This window comes from Petromyzon marinus, chromosome 66, assembly GCF_048934315.1.
Source record: "Petromyzon marinus isolate PM22_M1 ecotype Great Lakes invasive population chromosome 66, UKy_Petmar_22M1.pri1.0, whole genome shotgun sequence".
Taxonomy (NCBI): domain Eukaryota; kingdom Metazoa; phylum Chordata; class Hyperoartia; order Petromyzontiformes; family Petromyzontidae; genus Petromyzon; species Petromyzon marinus.
The window spans coordinates 9,706,805-9,728,106 of NC_133732.1; the positions used below are offsets into that span (position 1 = coordinate 9,706,805).

The following is a 21,302-nucleotide window of genomic DNA, read 5'->3' on the forward strand; positions in this document are numbered from 1 at the left end:
CCCCCTCTTTAAGAAGGGGGACCGCACAGACTGTAACAACTACAGGGGCATCTCACTCCTCAGTGTGCCGGGAAAGGTCCTGGCAAGGATTATTCAGCATCGCCTTGCCAGGCACGCTGAGGAGAGGCTTGCGGAGCCCCAATGCGGTTTCAGGAAAGGGCAGTCCTGCACAGATGCCATATTTTCTGTCCGTCTGCTACAGCAGAGGTGTAGGGAATTCCAACAAGACCTACATCTTTGCTTTATTGACCTGGTCAAGGCCTATGATACCATCAGTAGGCCTGGGCTCTGGGTCGTTCTTCGTGCTTTTGGAGTACCTGACCCTCTGCTCACGATCATTAAGGACCTTCATGATGGTGAGCGGGCCCGGGTAAAACTACGTGGCCGGGAGTCAGAGCCATTCCCTGTACACCTTGGGGTGCGACAGGGATGTCCTCTGGCTCCCACATTATTTAACATCTATTTTGACCACGTAGTTCGTGAAGCCTTCAATAGCTGTACCGGGGGAATCTCGATATGGTACAGATATAATGGGAGGCTGATCGATGCCCGGGTGCGGTCAAGGGATGGCTCCCTATTGGTCAACCACGTTATGTATGCTGATGATTTGGTAATAGCTGCTCAGTCATAGGAGTTGGAGACGCTGCTGCTGAGACTGGAGCGTGCCACTAAGAGGTGGGGCCTTACCATCAGCTCCACCAAAACTAAGCACCTGCCTGGGTATTTTGTACCATCGGACACTCCACCCCCACAACTCCCAATCGGTGATGGGGCAGTTGTGGAGAGAGTGGAGAGTTTCCCATACCTGGGTAGTGTGCTTATGACTGGCTCCAGTTTAACAGCAGAGGTCTCACTCCGAATCAGTCGAGCGGCAATATCTTTTCATCGGTTGCGTAACGCTGTGTGGAAGCTACCTGGTCTGTCGCTCCGCACTAAGCTTCAGGTCTTCTCGGCCACGATCATTCCCTCACTTCTCTACGCTTGCGAAACGTGGACCCCCCTAATGGAACATCTTCGCCGGTTAGAAACATTTAGGCTGGCCTGCCTACGATCCATCCTGGGTTTAACCAGACTGGATTGTGTGAGGAGCTCACAAATCCTTGAAAAATCTGGGCAAGGTCCCATCGGTGAGCTCCTCCGGTGGGCAAGGTTGCGATGGCTGGGTCATGTAGCCCGCATGCCCAGCCACCGCATGCCGAAACAGCTTTTGTTCGGCCGGATTGAGGGGGCTAAGCGGGCGCGGCACGGGCTAGAGAAGAGATGGAGTGATGTGGTACAGGAGGACGTGGAGCTGAGTGGACTTGCCGATGACTGGTACCAGCGGTGTCAAGATCGACCTCTGTGGAGGAGGCTCGTGAAGGATGCTACTGGGCAGTTGGAGGCAGTCGCCCTCCAACAACAACGGAGGGCGGAGGAGCGACGCTCACGACAACGAGCGGAGCACCGGGTGGCTAAAGCACAGCAGGTTGGCACAGTAGGAGGCACAGGTGGTGCATCAGCCAGTCATCTTAGTCAGTCGACCCGTGGCACCTGGGTCTGCCCCGTGACCTCCTGCCAGCGGGCGTTCGACACTTCACGTGGCCTCAGGGTGCACATAGCCTGGCACAAGCGTCGTGGTGACGTCACCGCCACTTAGTGACGAATGGCGGTTGTTGTTGTTGTTGTGTCTGTGTGTCTGTGTCTGTGTGTGTGTGTCTGTGTGTGTGTGTCTGTGTGTGCTGTGTGTGTACAGCGTGCTGTGTGTGTGCTGTGTGTACTGTGTGTGTGCCGTGTGTGTGCCGTGTGTGTGCCGTGTGTGTGCCGTGTGTGTGTGCTGTGTGTGTGTGCTGTGTGTGTGTGCTGTGTGTGTGTGCTGTGTGTGTGCTGTGTGTGCTGTGTGTGTGCTGTGTGTGTGTGTGCTGTGTGTGTGCTGTGTGTACTGTGTGTGTGCTGTGTGTGTGCTGTGTGTGTGTGCTGTGTGTGTGCTGTGTGTGTGCTGTGTGTGTGTGTGCTGTGTGTGTACCGCGTGCTGCTGCGCATCCCCGCCAGGCTCTCTGTGCCCCCTGGCCACACTCACGTAGGGCGCGGGGCGACTGCGTGGCTGCCAGGAGGAGCCGCGGTGTTGGTAGCCCTGCTGCTGCTGCTGGAGCTGCTGCTGGTACCCGTGCTGCTGCTGGAGCTGCTGGTGGTGCTGCTGCTGCTGGTAGTAGTCTTTGGAGCTGGACCTGCCCTTCTCAAAGCCGTAGGCCTCCTCGTGGCTGGCCGAGCGAGATCTCCTGCGTAAAGACAAAGGTCCCCCGTGTAGCCTTAACGGACGGTTAGGGGCAAGTGCTGTTAGCGAGTAGCACCTACAGAGGAAAAGATCCCCCGTGTGGCCTTAACAGAACGTTGGCAAAAAGCCGGTCACGAGTGTGACACCGGTCACGAGTGTGACACCGGTGTGACACTCGTGACGCTCGTGATACCGGTGTCACGCGCGTGACCGGCGGTGAAGCGGTGGTCTCCGCTCACCGCTCGTCGCGCTCCCGCTGCTCCCGCTCGTCACCACGCTCCCTCTCCCTCTCCCCCCGCTCCTTGTGCCTCCGCTCCGCCTTGGGCGCTCGCTCGCTCGACTTCTCCCTCGGCTGCTGCTGCTCCTCCTCCTGCACGGCGGGGGGGGGCGGGCGGTGAGTCAATAAGCGAGTGAACGCTAGCGGGTGAACGCTAGCGGGTGAACAAGTGAATGGACGGACGGGCGAGCGGGTGAACACATAGACAGACGGGCGAGTGGATGAGTAGGTGAATGGACGGGTGAGAGGGTGAACACATAGACAGACAGGCGAGTGGGTGAGTAGGTGAATGGACGGACGGGCGAGTGGGTGAGTGTGCGAGCGAGTGGGCAAGTGAACAGACAGGTGCGTGGGTGAGAGTGGGGAAACGGACGGACGAGTGGGTGAACGGGCGGTCGAGTGAGCGGGCGAGCAGGTGAACGAAGGGATGAGTGGGCGAGCAGACGGACAGCCGGGCGAGTGGGCGAACGAGCGGGTGAGCGAGAGCGAGTGAGAGGGCGGGCGAGAGTGAGCAAGAGCGAGTGAGAGCGAGCGAGTGAGCGAGAGTGAGAGGGCGGGCGAGCGAGAGGGCGGACGAGAGTGAGCGAGAGCGAGTGAGCGAGCGGGCGAGCGAGTGAGCGAGCCGCCGTGCCTTGCTGCTGGCGCTGCTGTCGCGTCGCAGCGAGAACTTCCCCGAGGAGGAGGCGCCGCCATCGACGCTCTCCTTCTTCTTGTGTCGCTTCAGGAAGTCGGGCGAGATGTCGATCCTCCTGCACGCACGCACGCGGCGGACGGACGGCGCGCAAAGGTCACGCGGCCGCTGGCCACACGACGGCAGCCCGGCAGGCAGCCCAGCAGGCAGCCCGGAAGGCAGCCCGGCAGGCAGCCCGGCAAGCCGGCGCACGCGGCGCTCGCGGAGACAGGAGCCGCTAGCGGCAGACGGCGCTGCCGGGCACGCTAGCAGGGACGCCCGGCTACGAACCAGACAAACAACTCGACATAACGCCAATGCACTGCAATAGCAAGCCGAACAGATGGGACTAGCAGGGTATAAAATAAAAGTGCGTAAACAAAAAAAAGACAGCCGACTATCAAATAGAATATTGCTGCAATGCCATTTAGACTACCAGAGGCTGCTACCAAAATACTAGCAAATGCATTATCTGATAGGAATACCAAATACAATACGCACCTCCGATTAGCACAGTTGGCTACGTGTGGTGCGAAAGAAGTTCTACAAAGGCATTCGATTACCAGCCAGACTACTGGACACAACACATCAACACGATGACTTAGATTAGGCTACCAATAAAGCTGAACTGAGACTTCCAGATGGACAGGCAGATAAGGACCCTAACAAGGCGAGCGGCGATCGAACAATCGACACACAAGCACCTGGAGCAAAACGCACACAGGAAAAATAAATTGCCCACTACTAGCGGCAGTCGTCGCACAGAGGGGGCATGATCAGATTATGAACGTTGCTCCGATACGGGGCACGTGCACATCTGTTGAGCTTGGGTTATAACACGTTAAAACGGGTATTATTTTTTTTCCCCCAATTACAACTTTCAGCAGCAGCAGCGGCAAAAACAAACGCATCTTTATTAGGGGCAACATTGGCTGGGCGCAAAGCCCCAGCTACGACCTAAATACTACTATCCATAAGACAGCGTGAATATAGATGTTGTGTTGTTAAACCCGCCACCACCCGACGCAGCCAATCAGTAAGGGGGTTAGTCACGTAAACAGACCGTGGCCAAATCGTTACTAGCACAGCACTAGCCGCTTGTGTGTTGGAGAGTAAACCCGCTACAACATTTACAATCTGAGTACCGAGTACAATCACAATCAGTGCGTTACTAGTACAGCACTAACCGCTTGTGTGTTGGAGAGTAAACCCACTACAACATTTACAATCTGAGTGCCGAGTACAATCACAATCAGTGCGTTACTAGTACAGCACTAGCCGCTTGTGTGTTGGAGAGCAAATCCACTACAACATTTACAATCTGAGTACGACATTTCGCCAGTAATAAATCTAGTAGTCGCCTGATGATGCTGGTTGCAATTACTGGAGAAACGTCGTACTCAGATTGCAAATGTTGTAGTGGCTTGGCTCTCCAACACACAAGCGGTTAGTGCTGTACTAGCAACGAATTGGCCACGTTCTGCTTACGTGACAAACCCCGTACTAATTGGCTGTGTCGGGTGGTGGCGGGTTTTAACAACACAAATTTATATTCACGCTAACCCAAAAAAACCCGTATTATGGATATTGGTCGCGAAAATGTGCGTGTTAAACTACGACAAGCAACTACTAGCTACGTTTTAAACTTACTAACTACCTGTTGAACTAAATACTACTACTATTACATGTTAAACGAAAAACTACGTGTTAAACTACGTGTTAAACTACTACCAGTTAAACTATCACTAACTACTAGTTACGTTTTTACATTTTGATTTAAAGCTTTCGTGACTGCAGGGTTCATATTCTTGGTTCTTTCCGTAAACTAACTACATGTTAAACTAACTACGTGTTAAACTTACTAACTACGTGTTAAACTAACATGTTAAACTACGTGTTTAACTACGTGTTAAACTAACTACGTGTTAAACTACTTCTAGGTACGTGTTAAACTACGTGTTTAACTAACTACATATTAAACTAACTACTACGTGTTAAACCAACTACTACGTGTTAAACTACGTGTTTAACTAACTACGTGTTAAACCAACTACGTGTTAAACCAACTACTACGTGTGAAACTAATTACGTGTTAAACTAACTACGTCAAAACTGACTTTCAGCAAAGCAAACCTGCGCCTTAAGTCTGCGAAAAGAGAGAGAGCGAGAGCACGCGAGTGAGCGGGACCGCGAGCGAGCGTCAAAACCGCGCGAGGCGCCGGGCGGGTAACGTACGCGCTGCTCCATGTCTTGCCCGCGCCCGGCAAAAACAGAAACCTCCAGTTTTTTTTTGTAAAAATATATTTTTTGCGGGGTGGCAGTGGTGGTGGTGGGCGCTTTGCCCACCCCTCCTTTTTTTGTACATCGGGTTCTGGTTGTTTTGCTTTTTTTGGTTGCGTTTTTTGGTTGCGTTTTTTGGGGGTTTTTTGGCGTTTCTCGCTCTCGCGAACGTTTTGAGCGTCTTATAAACGGCCGGAGCCGCTCTGGCGGCGGCGCACAGGGCGCGGTGGTCTTCCGTGGACACTACAGCTTCAAGAGGGGAGAGAGAGACACACGCGCACAGACACAGAGAGACAAGAGGAACAGACAAGGGGGGGCACGAAAAAGCGGACATTGTTTTTCCCACGATCAACACAACACCGCACGATCAACAACACCGCACATCGCCGCGTTTACACGGCCATTCAACGAGCCGTCGCGCAGCCCCGTTAGGGGAGGTTTACGACGCGGGGGCCTCGTGCGTTTGTAACGTGCAAGTCAAAAGGGCCCCCCCCCCCTTGCGGACCCCTCGCGCCCCGCTCAAATTAACCGGCGAGCGGGGAAATTCATCGCAGGGGCGAGCGGCGCATTCACACCGGCACGGGGGGCGTCATCTGTCCGGTAGCCGAGGTGTGCCGCTGACGTTACCAGCCCAACCTGCACTCCAGAGGAGGTCCCTTCGCTTCTTCGGCTGCTCTCGCTGTCTAAAAACTCTGTGCGTCTCTCCCGCCGGACCACCGGCTCCGCTGAGCGGCCACAATGAACAACCGCAACCAGCATGGCACAGGAAGGGAGATTACTATCTCTGGCCCAGAATCAACATCTTGACGGAACCGCTGAAACCGCATCGAGACTTTTGGTGATTTCCACTCCCCCCACCTCCCTCACCGCCACCACCACCACCATCGGCAATGAAGACGCCGGCAAGGTCTCGGCAAAAAAATAATAATACATCGGCGGGCAAGGTTCGAACGGTTGCCCGCCAGGGGACCGTAACCCCATCGGGGTGTGTTTTGGAGGCCACCCCTGCCACCCTTTCTCCTCCTGCTCCTCACCGCCTGAAACATGTCATAGAAAAAGATGCCGTGTTATCACTCCCGCTTCCATCGGCCACCGTTCACACCGTGACTTCCGATTAGCACCGGGATTGGCTACCTACGTGGGACACAGGTGCAAACAATTCCCCCGCTAAAGGACTTCAGCATCTCCGGACACTCAAGACGCGACCGTGAGATGGAGCCTCCGACGCGCTAAAAGGGGGGGAGAAAACCCTCTTCTCCGGCGACACGCGACGGTCGTTTTAGACGCGGTCAACACACCATCGTTTCGAGTCAACGCCGGCCTTCGGCGAAACTCGTAAAGCTCTCGGCGGGAAGAGGCCCTGGGCTGGAGGCGAAACATCAACTGGCCTGGCTGCTCCCATTTGTAAACATTGCCACGGTTCACGGCTTCAGTCTGTGACGGAGTTGTCCCGATGCCTCCCCCTCCATCCCACCGAGGACAAAAAAAATCATACAACATCTTGCGGCTCTCTTCTGATGTGCAGTCGTGCAAGGACGCCGCCATCTTGGACACACGTCCGCCACCTAGTGGCGAAAAGCTGGGAGGGGAAAAAAGGAGTCAGCAAATGCCAGGGTCATGCCCCATTCACCCGGTTCATGTTCGCCAACATTGCGGCCGGCATAACTCTCTCGAATTCACAAATCCGATGCCGGGTTGCACCTCTCTTCTCATACAGGGCCATCATCTCACGGTACACGGTGGGTGTCAATCACTTTAATACAAAGTAGTAGTAGTAGTTGTGGGGCTTTCGCGACCAATGTCATCCATTATAACGTACAGGGTGCTTCAAATTTGAGAAAAGGTTTTTTCCCCTTTTTTCTGGCAACAAAACAGCTGTGTTAAGATGTTAAAACACCAAACAGAAACCGTTTAACGAGGAATCATGTCCGCATTGACCACAATACTCGTGGTCAGAATGCAAACAAAAACCACACTCTGATAGTATGATGATGCATTTTCTTTCAAACTGATTGGTCCACACCAGAGACAGCTTTCTTTTGAGCCTAGTCTCAGAACGGTGTTAGACCAGAGGACTGGCAAAGGAGGTCAAATGATGCTTCAAATTTTTTTTAACACTAACACGGGACTGTCGTTTTTAATGGAAAGAGAACGGATGATACACCTTAACATGATAACAAATGTACGTTAATAGCTTCAAAAAGTCAGAGTCTCCACTTGTTCGCCATTTCTTGTGGTATTGTTGCAAATTCTCACAAGTGTTGAAACATTTTTGAAGCAGCCTGTAAATAAATGTGTCGTTAATCCTGCCACCACCCGACACAGCCAATTAGTAAAGGGTTCGTCACGTAAACAGAACATGCCAATTAGTTAGCAGCACATCACACCATTGTTATGCCGGTTTTAGTTGCTGGCGAAACATCATACTCAAGATTGTAAATATTGTGATTTGCTCTCCAACACACCGGTGTGCTGTACTGGTAACGAAATGGCACGTTCTGTTTACGTGACAAACCCTTTACTAACTGGCTGTCGGGTTTAACGACAATTATATTTACATAACTCGAACCCACAAAAACTTTGATTAGGAGTGTCAATCACCCCTGCGCTAACGCCTAATACTTTAACCCATATCAAAATGCACACGAATTACAGCCGAGCCTCCAGACGATAAGGAGGGATGCAACAATTCATTGGCTATATTCACCTCTTATGATTATTACACGCGAGGATTGATTCCTTCGGTCGTGCGGATGCCGCAGTCACTGCGGACTTGCATTATAAAATGAATTCACCCCACTTATCCCTCCGCCCCTCCCCCCCCAAGCCGTGCCAAATCATCGAATCGTGGAGATGGAAGAATCGTTACATCCCTCGCTGTTACGCACGAGTCGTTAGTCTCAGATCCGACAAACCATGTAAGTAAACGTGCGCACGCGCTATGTCAGCCTGTCACTTTTTCCGGTTCGTTTACGTTCATGGCCGGTTCTCGACAACTCACGTGGACTTCCCCCGGACTTGGTGGGTGGGTGCCGTACCCAACGTCAAACGTGTCGCCCCGCTCAGACCCAGGTAGGCCAGGCGAGTGGCGCTTTCACAGGCATTGTGACACGGCCGCCACCGCCGCCACCACCACCATCGCCGCCACCACCACCATCACCAGCCACTCTCTCCCATTCCACTGCTGTGGATGCAAATAGCCTTTTCCGCAGCCTTGCGGCTTTGATTGGCCCACACGTCAAGTGTGAAATGTTGGACGGATCGTCACAAAAGCTGCGTCCTTCCCCTCTCTCGTTCGGTTTTAGATTGCGGCGGTGACGACTTTCCATCGCGGTCACCGGTTTTGACCGCCGGCTCGGCTTTGCATTGCCGGGCGGGCTAGGGTCACACGACTCTTCCCGTTTCTCGGTCACGCCCATGCCCCCTTCCACATCCAGCACAAAAATGTCCTGGAAGCGTTGCACGGTCAAAGGTCACCTGTGTGTGTGTGTGTGTTTAAACAAAAAATAATTGGCATCCGCTGCACGGAGAGCAGACAACGATCCAAGCCTGCCCGCCCGCGGGCTCAACCTAACTCTTTACAACGCGCGCACACACACACACAAAACCGCACCGCAAAGGGACAGCAGCAGCAGCAACGACAGCCGACGACAGCACAAACGTCGCGAGCGACCGCCACTTACCTCCTAGGGGGGAGGAAACACTAAGACACGCCGCTGCGGACAGCTCACGTCCGTCTTTACAAAGGCGCCCAGAGGTGTGGCTACTTTTCCCCAGGCCAGCCGGACCCGCAGGTCAGATGCGGCTCCCGACGTTTTTTTTGTTTTGGTTTTAGAGAGACGTCGCCACATCACCGAGCTCTTTTGTCTTCCTTTGGGTTTTGACCGTGCGCCCGACAAACGCTCGTCAGTGCTACTTTCTAGAGTGGTGAGCTTCGAGGGGAGGGGGGGTTGGAGGGGGCGCCCCTCTGACGAGACTCAGGGCCTCTGACGAGACTCAGGGCCTCTGACGAGACTCAGGGCCTCTGACGAGACTCAGGGCCCTCAAGGCCTCCACGCATCAGGCCCATCTCCGCAAGGAGTGAAATGCGGGCGGCGAGGAGTCGTACGTTCCGTAAAGAAGTCAGAGCCTCCTTGCAGGGTTCAACGTCCTTCTGCATCGAAAAACAGGTTCAAAGGTCACATCCCCTGTGATGTCCTGCAAACCACATCAACAACGAGCCTTAAAATGAGCACACAATCACACCAGTGGTTAAAGGTTTTATTATTAGTATCATCATCACGAAAAAGCCCAGCCCATGAGCTTTTAAATCAACTTAAAAAAAATACCCTGCTTGTTGCTAAGGTGGCCATTTTGCACAACCACTTTCTTTCAGCGCCAGCCATTTTGGAGGTTTCTTCGCGATCCTGCAGGGGTCTGCGCGCCAGGCCATTTGTTGGTCGCCATCGGCCATGTCGCTTGAGGCCGCGCGTGGGCCTGCCTTTCTCGCTCTCTCCGTCAATCTCTGCTTTGCGTTGTTTGAGAGCCGGCCCGCGTTTAAAAAATAAAATCTTGTGGCGGCCATTTTGTTTTGACCCGTGGCTGGTCCCGCCATTTTGAGGTCATTATCTTGTGGCCTGGCCATCCATTTTTGATTTTTTTTTTGCTGCTCGTTGTCAGCCGCAGCATTTTTCACACCACGTCAGCCATGGGGTGAACTCACCTTTTTTCAGATTCGCGACGACGGACTTATTTTTTAGTGCTCCATTTTTTTCATCCTTTTCATTCAGTATTTTGCATTCTTGTTTCCAGCCGGCCGTCACATTTCTCGCCGCAGGCCCGCCATTTGGTCGATCACACATTAGCACCCGTCTGGTTCAAGCTCAACTCAGCGCGAATACAGAGCCAAGAAGAGCCGTCGACAAGAGCTGCGGGAGAAACCTCACCAAATCAACGGCTAGAAATTAAATCTCTCGCTCTCGCTCAACAAAACGAAAGCAACGTCACCGGCGAGGACTTGAACATCTCGCCGCTTTTTAAAAACAACACTTGCTCCGTCGAACGGAGGAAGGGGGGGGGAGGAGCTGCCGAGTTAAAGGGTCATTCTTTGGCCAAGCCCATCTTCCGAGCTCAACCAAATCTGTTGGGCGAATTTGGATCTTCACGTGAACAAATGCAAACCCTCTTTTTAATGCATATGGAACGTGATTCCCGTACGGACAAAAAAATATTTTTCTCTCTCTGCTCGACCGCGGAACAAAACGCAGCGCAACTTCCTCAGTGGCGTCGGTGCCGTATCGGCTACGCAGAGACACCCCCGATCGTGGGGAAGGAAGCGGCTGGCAGCCGGCGCACGTCGAGTCATCCCTGCCCCTAGGAGGTCATCACGATGCCGCCCCGGGTAGTGGGCGGTGGCGGGCGGGCGCCGTTTTGTCGACGACTCTGCCAAATGGGTCATTTTGGGGAGTAGGGTTTGAGCATGGGGTGCGGTGCCTTAGGAGGGTCCTCCTAAGGCACCGCACCCTCCGTCACCGCCCTTTACCCCTTCCCCCCCCCGTTGCAGCTACCGGCGCGTGAACGCCCGCCCCCTGCTTGTATAGCTACCCCTCCCCCCACAAACTCGCGAAGGCGGCCTCCAATCCACCACGCACGCTCGCTTGCCTCTGGCCGGCGGCCCTCGGCAATGCTCTTTCCGCTGCTGGCCGGTGACGGCATCGACGGCGCTGCAAATGCGCCAGCTCAACCGCCACGCTTACCGCGGTCAGACGCCTCTTCACGATGCGGTGGGTGGGGTGGTCACGGGCCAACCCGAGACTCGATTCCCGAGTCGCTTGCCCTGTGCCCCGTCAGCTGCGTCTCGTCCGTCTCCGTCATCATCGTCGCACTCGCGTCTGAATCCGTCTGCTCCGTCGCGTCGGCAGCGTGGCTCGCTCGCCCGGCCGTTTCGCTGGGAGTCGCAACGAGCGAGCCTCTCTCCCTCCTCTCCCTCCTCTCCCTCCTCTCCGGCGCTCGATCGCAATGTCGGGCGCAAGCGTCCAGGTTTATTTTTTTCAATCGACAGACGGAGGGATGGACGGACGGACGGACCGGCATCTTCCTGCTACACCCCTGCGCCCCCCCGACCCCAGACCCCACGTCTAAGTGGACCCCACGGGGGGGGGGGCAAGGGGGAAGGGGGCTGCACCGGGCCTTACCTGCGGATCTCGGGACTCTTGTTCCCGGCCTCGCTGGCCTCCTGAAGGCTCCCAAAGCGTTCGTTCAGGGTCATGGTGGCGGGCTTGAAACGGTGCTCTGTGTGGGGGCGGGGGGAAACGGGACGAGTGAATCCCCCGTGGGTGACTGTGAATGAGTGCGAGTTTGTATATGTGAATGAGTGTGTATATGTGAATGAGAGTGTGTATATGTGAATGAGTGAGTGTGTACATGTGAATGAGTGTGAGTGTGTACATGTGAATGAGTGTGAGTGTGTACATGTGAATGAGTGTGTCTGTACATGTGAATGAGTGTCTGTATATGTGAATGAGTGTGTGTATATGTGAATGAGTGTGAGTGTGTATATGTGAATGAGTGTGAGTGTGTATATGTGAATGAGTGTGTTTATGTGAATGAGTGTGTTTAAGTGACTGAGTGTGTTTATGTGAATGAGTGTCTGTATATGTGAATGAGTGTGAGTGTGTATATGTGAATGAGTGTGAGTGTGTATATGTGAATGAGTGTGTACATGTGAATGGGTAAGTGTGTATATGTGAATGTGAGTGCAAGAGAGAGTGTATATGCGAATGTGAGTGTATATATGTGAATGAGAGTGTGAACATGTCAATCAGAGTGTGACAGTGAGTGTGTATATGTGAATGTGTAGTGAATGTGAGTGTGTACATGTGAATGAGAGTGTACATGTGAATGAGTGAGTGTGTATATGTGAATGTGTAGTGAATGTGAGTGTGTACATGTGAATGAGTGAGTGTGTATATGTGAATGTTTAGTGAATGTGAGTGTGTACATGTGAATGAGAGTGTGTACATGTCAATCAGAGTGTGAGAGTGTGTACATGTGAATGTGTAGTGAATGTGAGTGTATATATGTGAATGAGTGAGTGTGTATATGTGAATGTGTAGTGAATGTGTAGTGAATGTGAAGTGAATGTGAGTGTGTACATGTGAATGAGTGTGTACATGTGAATGAGTGTGTACATGTGAATGAGTGTGTACGTGCGAATGAGAGTGTGTATATATGAAAGATAGGGTCCTCACCGCGGACATGGTGCACCAGCGAGACGATGTGCTGCAGGAAAGCGATGGAGGGGCTCGGCGGACGGGCCGAGGCGGAGGGGATGTGGTGGAAGATGGAACGGAACGCGTCACCGCCACCGCCGCCACCGCCGCCACTGCTGCTACCGCCGCCACCGCCGCCACTGGTGCCGGCGGTGGGATCGCGGTCGCGGGGGGCGCGAGATCGACGGACCGAAACCAGGTCCATGGAGAGCTGTCGCTCTTCGTTTAGAGACAGCGACGAGCCAGGCCTGAACACATACAGACAAAGATCCCCCGTGTAGCATGAGCAGGCCGGTGAGGCAAGTGCTGTTAGCGAGTAGCAGCACCGATAAACAAAGATCCCCCGCGTAGCCTGTAACAGGCTGGTGAGGCAAGTGCTGTTAGTAGCGACCAGCAGCAGCAGCACCTATGAAGGCCGCCACTGTGTTAGGCGAGGGGGTGGGTGGCCAGCACCGCGCCCGGCCGCCTTTGTCTCCCCTTAGTGACGATGTTTACACAGCACACCACCGCGCCCACAGGTACTCATTTGAGGCCGAGTCGACCTAGGGGAGGCGCAAGACCGGTTCGGATAATCGTCACCGGTGCGACGAGTCTAAATCCCTCCCACAAAACCGTGGCAGATGCGGATGACAGCTGACGATGAACAAATGGAACGTTACAAACTCTCTGCAGCAGTAGTGGTGGTCGTGGTGCCGGTGGTGCCATGACTAACATTGCCCATAGACTAACACTGCCCATAGACTGACACTGCCCATAGACTGACACTGCCCATAGACTAACAATGCCCATAGACTAACACTGCCCATAGACTAACACTGCCCATAGACTAACACTGCCCATAGACTAACACTGCCCATAGACTAACACTGCACAAATGCAACGTTAAAGAACTCTCTCCAGTAGTAGCGGTGCGACTGTGACGTCGTCACAGCTACGACGACGATTCACGACTCCGCTACTGCTGCTGCCGACGCTGTTGCCTGCGGCTTGACCACCACCCGACCAGCGATGCCACTGCAGCCGTTTGCTGCTCGGCAGCCTCTACGCCAGCAGCCGCACGGAAGATGAAGGGAGGAGGAGGAGTTCGGTGGTGCTGTTGGCACCCGGCACTCACCGCACGGTCAAGCGCAGAGGGTCCACGCGCACCACCACCGGCTCCTCCAGGTCCATGTCACCACCTCTCACGCCGCCGCCGCCGCCGCCCAGCAGCGCCGTGCCGGCGGGGGGCGGCTGCCCCCTCTGCCGCTTGCGAACGACGACGGGGGGGGGCGACACGGAGCCGCTGTCGCTCCCGCTGTCCACGCCTCTCATGGACACCACCTGCTGCTGCTGCTGCGTGGTGTTCGCCGCCGCCGCCGCGGCCGCCGCGGCCGCCGCCGCCGCGGCGTTGGCGGCGGCGGCGGCGGCGGCGGCCTTCTTGGCGCGCGCCGACTTGGAGAGGATCTCGGCGAAGTCGGCGAAGTCGTCGTCGTCGCCGGCGTGCATCTTCTTGAAGTCGTAGGCCGAGCCCTTGCTGGACGTCGTGATGGTGATGGGGATGTTGCCGCCGCCGCCGCCGGGGGTGCCGGAGGTGGGGGGCGCGGAGGAGGAGGCGGCCGCGGCGCCGGGAGGGCCGCCGGCGCCGGCGGCGGCGGCGGCCGCGTGGGGGTAGCGCTGCTGGTCGGGAGACTCGACGCGGCGTAGGCGCTTGGCCGAGCCGGCGACAGACGGAGGAGGAGTGGACGACGCCGTCACCGACTGTTGGGGTGGAGAGTGCGCAGGTCGGCGGCGGTGGGTCATGCTGGCTCACTCGCTCACAGACTCGCTCACTCGCTCACAGACTCACTCACCCGCTCACCGACTCGCTCACCCGCTCACAGACTCACAGACTCGCTCACCCGCTCACCGACTCGCTCACCCGCTCACAGACTCGCTCACCCGCTCACAGACTCACAGACTCGCTCACCCGCTCACCGACTCGCTCACCCGCTCACAGACTCGCTCACCCGCTCACAGACTCACAGACTCACTCACAGACTCACTCACAGACTCGCTCAGCCGCTCACCGACTCGCTCATCTGCTCACCGACTCACCGACTCGCTCACCCGTTCACTCGCTCACAGACTTAGACTCACAGACTCTCTGACCCGCTCACCGACTCACCGACTCGCTCATCCGCCCGCCTGCCTGCGCGCCATTTACCTGTCTCTCCCTCACCTTCTTGCCGTAGTAGTCCCCTCCGCCCGAGTTGCGCGTGATCATGAACGTCAAGGGGGGCGGCTCGGCAGCCATCTTGCCGCCCTCCCCCTTCTCTTCGTGGACGCCCCCGGGCTCATCGCCCTCCTCCTCCTCCTCCTCGTCGTCGTCATTGTAGAGCGCGTCCCGCCTCTTCTTGCGCTCGCGTTCCCGGCCGCGCTCGCGGTCGCGGTCCCTGTCCGGCTCTCGGTCCTTGTAGGCCGTGACGGGCGCCTCCTCCGCGTAGCTGGAACAGCCACCAGCAGCAGTGAGCGGGCCTCCGTTACCATCGGCGTAGTGACCCCCGTAGATTCATCACGGTGTCCCATAGACTCATCATACAGAGACCCCAGAGACTCACCACAGAGACCCATAGACTCACCACACAGAGACTCATCACAGAGTCCCATAGACTCATCATACAGAGACCCCAGAGACTCACCACAGAGACCCATAGACTCACCAAACAGAGACTCATCACAGTCCCATAGACTCATCATACAGAGACCCCAGAGACTCACCACAGAGACCCATAGACTCACCACACAGAGACTCATCACAGAGACCCATAGACTCAGCACCACACAGGCCCATAGACTCATCATACAGACCCATAGACTCGGCATCGCACAGACTCATCACACAGGCTCATAGACTCACCACACAGAGACTCATTATACAGAGACCCATAGACTCACCACACAGAGACCCATAGACTCAGCACCATACACAGACCCACGAGGCTCAAGATACTGTTCAGCAGGATTCCCTTCCCCAAAGTTGTTGCAGCAGGAGGTGAAGTTGCTTTGTGTGTGCGGAGGAGGCTTGTGAAGGACGATGCTGCTGCTGCTACTGTTGTTGTGTGTCCTGGGCTTCCCCTAGGTCGACTCAGCCTTAAATGAGTACCTGGTGCGGTGTGTAAACATCGCCACTGGGGAGACAAAGGCAGCCGGGAGTGGTGCTGGACACCCACCCCCTCGTGTGCCGTTCCGGTCTTCACAGGTGCTGCTCGCAAACAGCACTTGCCCCTACAGTCGGTCACAGGCTACACGGGGGATCTTTGTCTTTGTGTGTCCTGGGGAGCGGCATTGCCGCGGTGAGCGGTGCGCTACGTACCCGGCGACCCGAGTTCGATTCCCGCTCACGGCCAAGACCAACACCGGTGACGGTGATCTTGCCAGGTAAGGCCGACTCAGCTGCCGTGCAGCTCTTGTTCAGAAGCGACGGACCGAGATGGCTGGCCCGATGCACCACCCGTGCCCCCCTACTGTGCCCAGGACACGCGCTCACTCACACGCCGAGCGCGTGGCAGTGCTCACCGTGGGGCGTGCACATCGAGACCGGGCCCACCGCCGCCGCCGTCGCCGCCGCCGGCGCCGCCGCCGCCGCCAACGTCGCCCGCGCCCCCGACCTCCCCGCCCCCCGTAGACCCCGACGCCTCGGTTCCCCCCTTGGTCCCCGTGCCCACGAGGGGGGGCACCGAGGTGAATCCCCTGCGCACGACGGGCGCGGGGGGCCCGTCGGCAGCCTTCTCCTTGGACGCAGGCGGGGGGGGGCCCTCTCCGGCCTGAGGGGTGACGCGGCACGGTGAGGAGGGGGGGGGGGGGCAGCAGCAGAGAGGTCAGCGTGAAGTCCGCAACGCCCGCCGGTCGCGCGGCACGCTCGCCCGTCGGCAGCACTCGGGAGCCGTCCGTCGCTCGGGCACCAAACCCACCTCCCCCACGCTCCACCCCCTTCTCACCTGCGGTCCGGCAGCGCCCGCCTGCTGCTGATTGGCCGCGGCCGCGCCGCCGCCCCCGCCCTGCGCCGCCGCGCCCCCTATCATGTTCCTCTTGAGCGTGATCCTCTGGGGCAGGATGGGTTTGCCCATGGGACCCGTGAGGGGCATGGGCCTCCTCTGGCCGGCCGCGGTGCCGGCCCCGGCGGCGCCGGCGGCGCGCTTGGCGAGCGTCAGCGTCGGGGCCGTGGGGGCGGCCGTGTGGGGAGGGCTGTTGTCGTTGTACGTGGTGAGGCCCTGCCGGGGAATGCACGAGGAGAGAGAAGGACGCGAGTTGGGGCGCGCGATTCGGCGCCATCTCACGCAAATTAAGCGCGAATCCATCCTCCAAATCTCTCCCTTTAAATCGTCTGAAGCCTCCTGGAAATCACGCGGCTTCCGCGTGGCCACACGCGCTCTGGACACCCTCCCCACCCCTCTCATCTATAGATCTCCCATCCCTCTCCGCACCAGCCCATGCCTCCCGTAAGTCACGCAAATTCTGTGTGGCCGACCCCAACATCACGGTGGCTACGAGATGTTGACTACCTCGCCTGGTAAGCAGGAAATCGTGGGGTCGACCCAGACCCTGACGATGCCTGCTTCTGTATATTTGAAGTTTGCGTCTCTCTCTCATCATCATCACGGTGGCTATGAGATGTTAACTACCTCGCCTGGTGTGCAGGAGGTCGTGGGTCCGACCCAGACCCTGACGATGCCAGCTTCTGTGTATTTGGAGTTTGTGTCTCTCTCTCATCATCATCATCACGGTGGCTATGAGATGTTAACTACCTCGCCTGGTGTGCAGGAGGTCGTGGGTCCGACCCAGACCCTGACGATGCCAGCTTCTGTGTATTTGGAGTTTGCGTCTCTCGCTCTCCCCGTAGTTTTTTCCCCCCTTCCACGTTGAGAATCGACGCCGTGCTTGCTCGAGTATTGAGCTGCTACAGATTCCCGCGTGGCGATGGACCGCCTCGTCGAGGCCGCCGCGAGCGATGGGCCAGGTCGCTTCCGAGAAAGGGAGCTAAGTGACGGGGCTCCACGGCAGGGGTCCGTGCCCGGCGGAATAATGGCTTAGCAATCATTGGAAGGATTTGATAACTCACTCATAGTTTTTTTTTCGGTAAAGTCACGTATGTAGAAATACAAGAAAAATTATATTAAAACAAAAAACAATCACGACGTTTCGATCACAACGCAAGCGATCTTCATCAGGTGTCAAGAACAAATCACGGAGGTAAATATAACAAAAATATGAGAGACGAGAATTCAACAAACCTGAAAAAACATCCAGTCAGGCCAACAACACAGTTAAGACACTTTTTTGTTGTTGTATTTACCTCCGTGATTTGTTCTTGACACCTGATGAAGATCGCTTGCGTTGTGATCGAAACGTCGTGATTGTTTTTTGTTTCGATATAATTTTTCTTGTATTTCTACATACGTGACTTTACCGAAAAAACCAATGAGTAATTTTATGCAGTCACGAAAGCTTTAATACTTTAGGATTTGATAAACCATTTCGGGTCTTAATTGATTGTTCACGCTTACGGTGGCTTTCAGACAGCATGCATAAATTTTTCGTCTCCCCCCTCCTCTTTTCCGAACATAGATGGACTCGTCCTTCTAAACAAAACTGTCAAATCGCTATCCGTGGTGCTAACGTTTAAATAAATAAATACAAACCGCCACTTCTTTCAAATGTTTCTTGCCGTTGGTTTTCACACCTGATGACTGCCTGTGTTGCGGTCGAAACGTCGTGAGAATTTTTATTGTTTTATATATTTTTTATTATTTTATTGCTTTCCCTTCAACGTGACTTTACCGAAAGAACCAAGAATAAGCTTAAAACCGTTTCGGAATCCCCCCTCGCCCCCCACAACCCATCTCGTCGTCGCAACCCCCCCGGGCGTTGCGACGCTCACCTGCCAGGCGCCCCGTCCGGCCGTGGTGGTGCGCTTGAACGCCGGGAAGAGCACACCGCCGCTCGTCCCGCCTGCGGCGTTGGGGGGGAGGAGGGGTGGTGAAAGAGGCGACCGGCGGGGGGTTAACGCCTTCGTGGTGACGCCGGCGAGGTTGGGAAGTTTCCGAGCGCCGCCGGTCGTAGGCCGCAGCGCCGGCCCTCGGGGTTCACGGCGACGTCGGGCAACGGCCGCGCTTGCACCGCGATTTCGGCCAATCCGAGCGCTCGTAAAGCCAAGGGGGGGGGGGGGTGCCGTCAGCCAATCGGCGAGGCCCATCTGCGAGCAGTTTAGCGCTCGGCTGAGCTGCCTTCACATTGTTACGGTTCCCGTTTTGGCAGTGGGAGCAGCAACTCTCGCGGCGACTCGGCCATTTCTTTACGTTTCAGGTGAATCAACAGCGATGGTCCCCTGAAGTGAATTCGGGTTTACTTGGAAACTTAGTCCAAGGTGGAGGATCGTAAGCCCTAGCACACACGCACACACACACGCACACACACACGTGCACACACACACGCACGCACACACACTCACCCACACAACAACAAGAACCGCCATTCGCCACTAAGTGGCGGTGACGTCACCACGACGCTTGTGCCAGGCTATGTGCACCCTGAGGCCACGTGAAGTGTCGAACGCCCGCTGGCAGGAGGTCACGGGGCAGACCCAGGTGCCACGGGTCAACTGACTGAGATGACTGGCTGATGCACCACCTGTGCCCCCTACTGTGCCAACTTGCTGTGGTCTAGCCACACGGCGCTCCGCTCGTTGTTCTGAGCGTCGCTCCTCCGCCCTCCGTTGTTGTTGGAGGGCCAGTGCCTCCAACTGCCTAGTAGCATCCTTCACGAGCCTCCTCCACAGAGGCCGATCTTGACACCGCTGGTACCAGTCATCGGCAAGTCCACTCAGCTCCACGTCCTCCTGTACCACATCACTCCATCTCTTCTCTAGCCCGTGCCGCGCCTGCTTAGCCCCCTCAATCCGGCCGAACAAAAGCTGTTTCGGCATGCGGTGGCTGGGCATCCGGGCTACATGACCCAGCCATCGCAGCCTTGCCCGCCGGAGGAGCTCACCGATGGGACCTTGCCCAGATCTTTCAAGGATTTGTGAGCTCCTCACACAATCCAGTCTGGTTAAACCCAGGATGGATCGTAGGCAGGCCAGCCTAAATGTTTCTAACCGGTGAAGATGTTCCATTAGGGGGGTCCACGTTTCGCAAGCGTAGAGAAGTGAGGGAATGACCGTGGCCGAGAAGACCTGAAGCTTAGTGCGGAGCGACAGACCAGGTAGCTTCCACACAGCGTTACGCAACCGATGAAAAGATATTGCCGCTCGACTGATTCGGAGTGAGACCTCTGCTGTTAAACTGGAGCCAGTCATAAGCACACTGCCCAGGTATGGAAAACTCTCCACTCTCTCCACAACTGCCCCATCACCGATTGGGAGTTGTGGGGGTGGAGTGTCCGATGGTATAAAATACCCAGGCAGGTGCTTAGTTTTGGTGGGGCTGATGGTAAGGCCCCATCTATTAGTTGCACGCTACAGTCTCAGCAGCAGCGTCTCCAACTCCTCTTATGAATTAGCAGCTATTACCAAATCATCGGCATACATAACATGGTTGAGCAATAGGGAGCCATCCCTTGACCGCACCCGGGCATCGATCAGCCTCCCATTATATCTGTACCATATGGAGATTCCCCCGGTACAGCTATTGAAGGCTTCATGAACTACGTGGTCAAAATAGATGTTAAATAATGTGGGAGCCAGAGGACATCCCTGTCGCACCCCAAGGTGTACAGGGAATGGCTCTGACTCCCGGCCACGTAGTTTTACCCGGGCCTGCTCACCATCATGAAGGTCCTTAATGATCCTGAGCAGAGGGTCAGGTACTCCAAAAGCACGAAGAACGACCCAGAGCCCAGGCCTACTGATGGTATCATAGGCCTTGACCAGGTCAATAAAGCAGAGATGTAGGTCTTGTTGGAATTCCCTACACCTCTGCTGTAGCAGACGGACAGAAAATATGGCATCTGTGCAGGACCGCCCTTTCCTGAAACCGCATTGGGGCTCCGCAAGCCTCTCCTCAGCGTGCCTGGCAAGGCGATGCTGAATAATCCTTGCCAGGACCTTTCCCGGCACACTGAGGAGTGAGATGCCCCTGTAGTTGTTACAGTCTGTGCGGTCCCCCTTCTTAAAAAGGGGGACCACCAGCGCATCCTTCCAATCCTGCGGAACCCATCCAGTGGTCCAGACTGTTGTTATGATGTCATATAGGGCAGTCTGTGCACAAACGCCACCCTCCCTCAGTATTTCGCTTGGGAGATCATCTCTGCCCGCTGCCTTTCCTGGTCTCAGACTCCGGATCGCCTTCAGTACTTCCTCAACAGATGGCACCTCAGCCAGCCACTCACAGGGCGTGACTTCTTCCAATATTTGAGGCAATATTTGAGGCACCACAGCCTCAGCAGGGTCATCCTCACTTTGTGCCACGATGTTTTCCTGGCTGAGGGATTTTCCCTCCCCCAGGACCTCACAGAAATGCTCAGCAAATCTGCAAACCTGTTCCTGGGGGTTGGAGATTGGATCACCGTTTTTTCCCCTAATGATGGTAATAGGTGTGGCGCTGCAGGTTACTTTTTTGA

At 55.8% G+C, this 21,302-nt stretch overlaps 1 protein-coding gene across 2 annotated transcripts in view; it reads right to left on the reverse strand.

Moving 5' to 3' along the window:
• Positions 1-21,302, reverse strand: part of LOC116956588 (uncharacterized) — a 54,947-nt gene that overhangs the window by 13,234 nt on the left and 20,411 nt on the right. Inside the window, exons 5-14 of one of the 2 annotated variants that reach the window (XM_076054629.1) lie at positions 18,625-18,695; positions 16,685-16,957; positions 16,263-16,510; positions 14,926-15,190; positions 13,843-14,465; positions 12,708-12,976; positions 11,652-11,748; positions 3,160-3,277; positions 2,491-2,621; positions 2,057-2,255 (exon numbers count right to left, since the gene is read on the reverse strand). In XM_076054629.1, the coding sequence (XP_075910744.1) occupies positions 2,057-2,255; positions 2,491-2,621; positions 3,160-3,277; positions 11,652-11,748; positions 12,708-12,976; positions 13,843-14,465; positions 14,926-15,190; positions 16,263-16,510; positions 16,685-16,957; positions 18,625-18,695 (2,294 nt within the window). Of the gene's footprint in view, positions 1-2,056; positions 2,256-2,490; positions 2,622-3,159; positions 3,278-11,651; positions 11,749-12,707; positions 12,977-13,842; positions 14,466-14,910; positions 15,191-16,262; positions 16,511-16,684; positions 16,958-18,624; positions 18,696-21,302 lie in introns of both variants that reach the window. The other variant, XM_076054628.1, reaches the window with a different exon arrangement.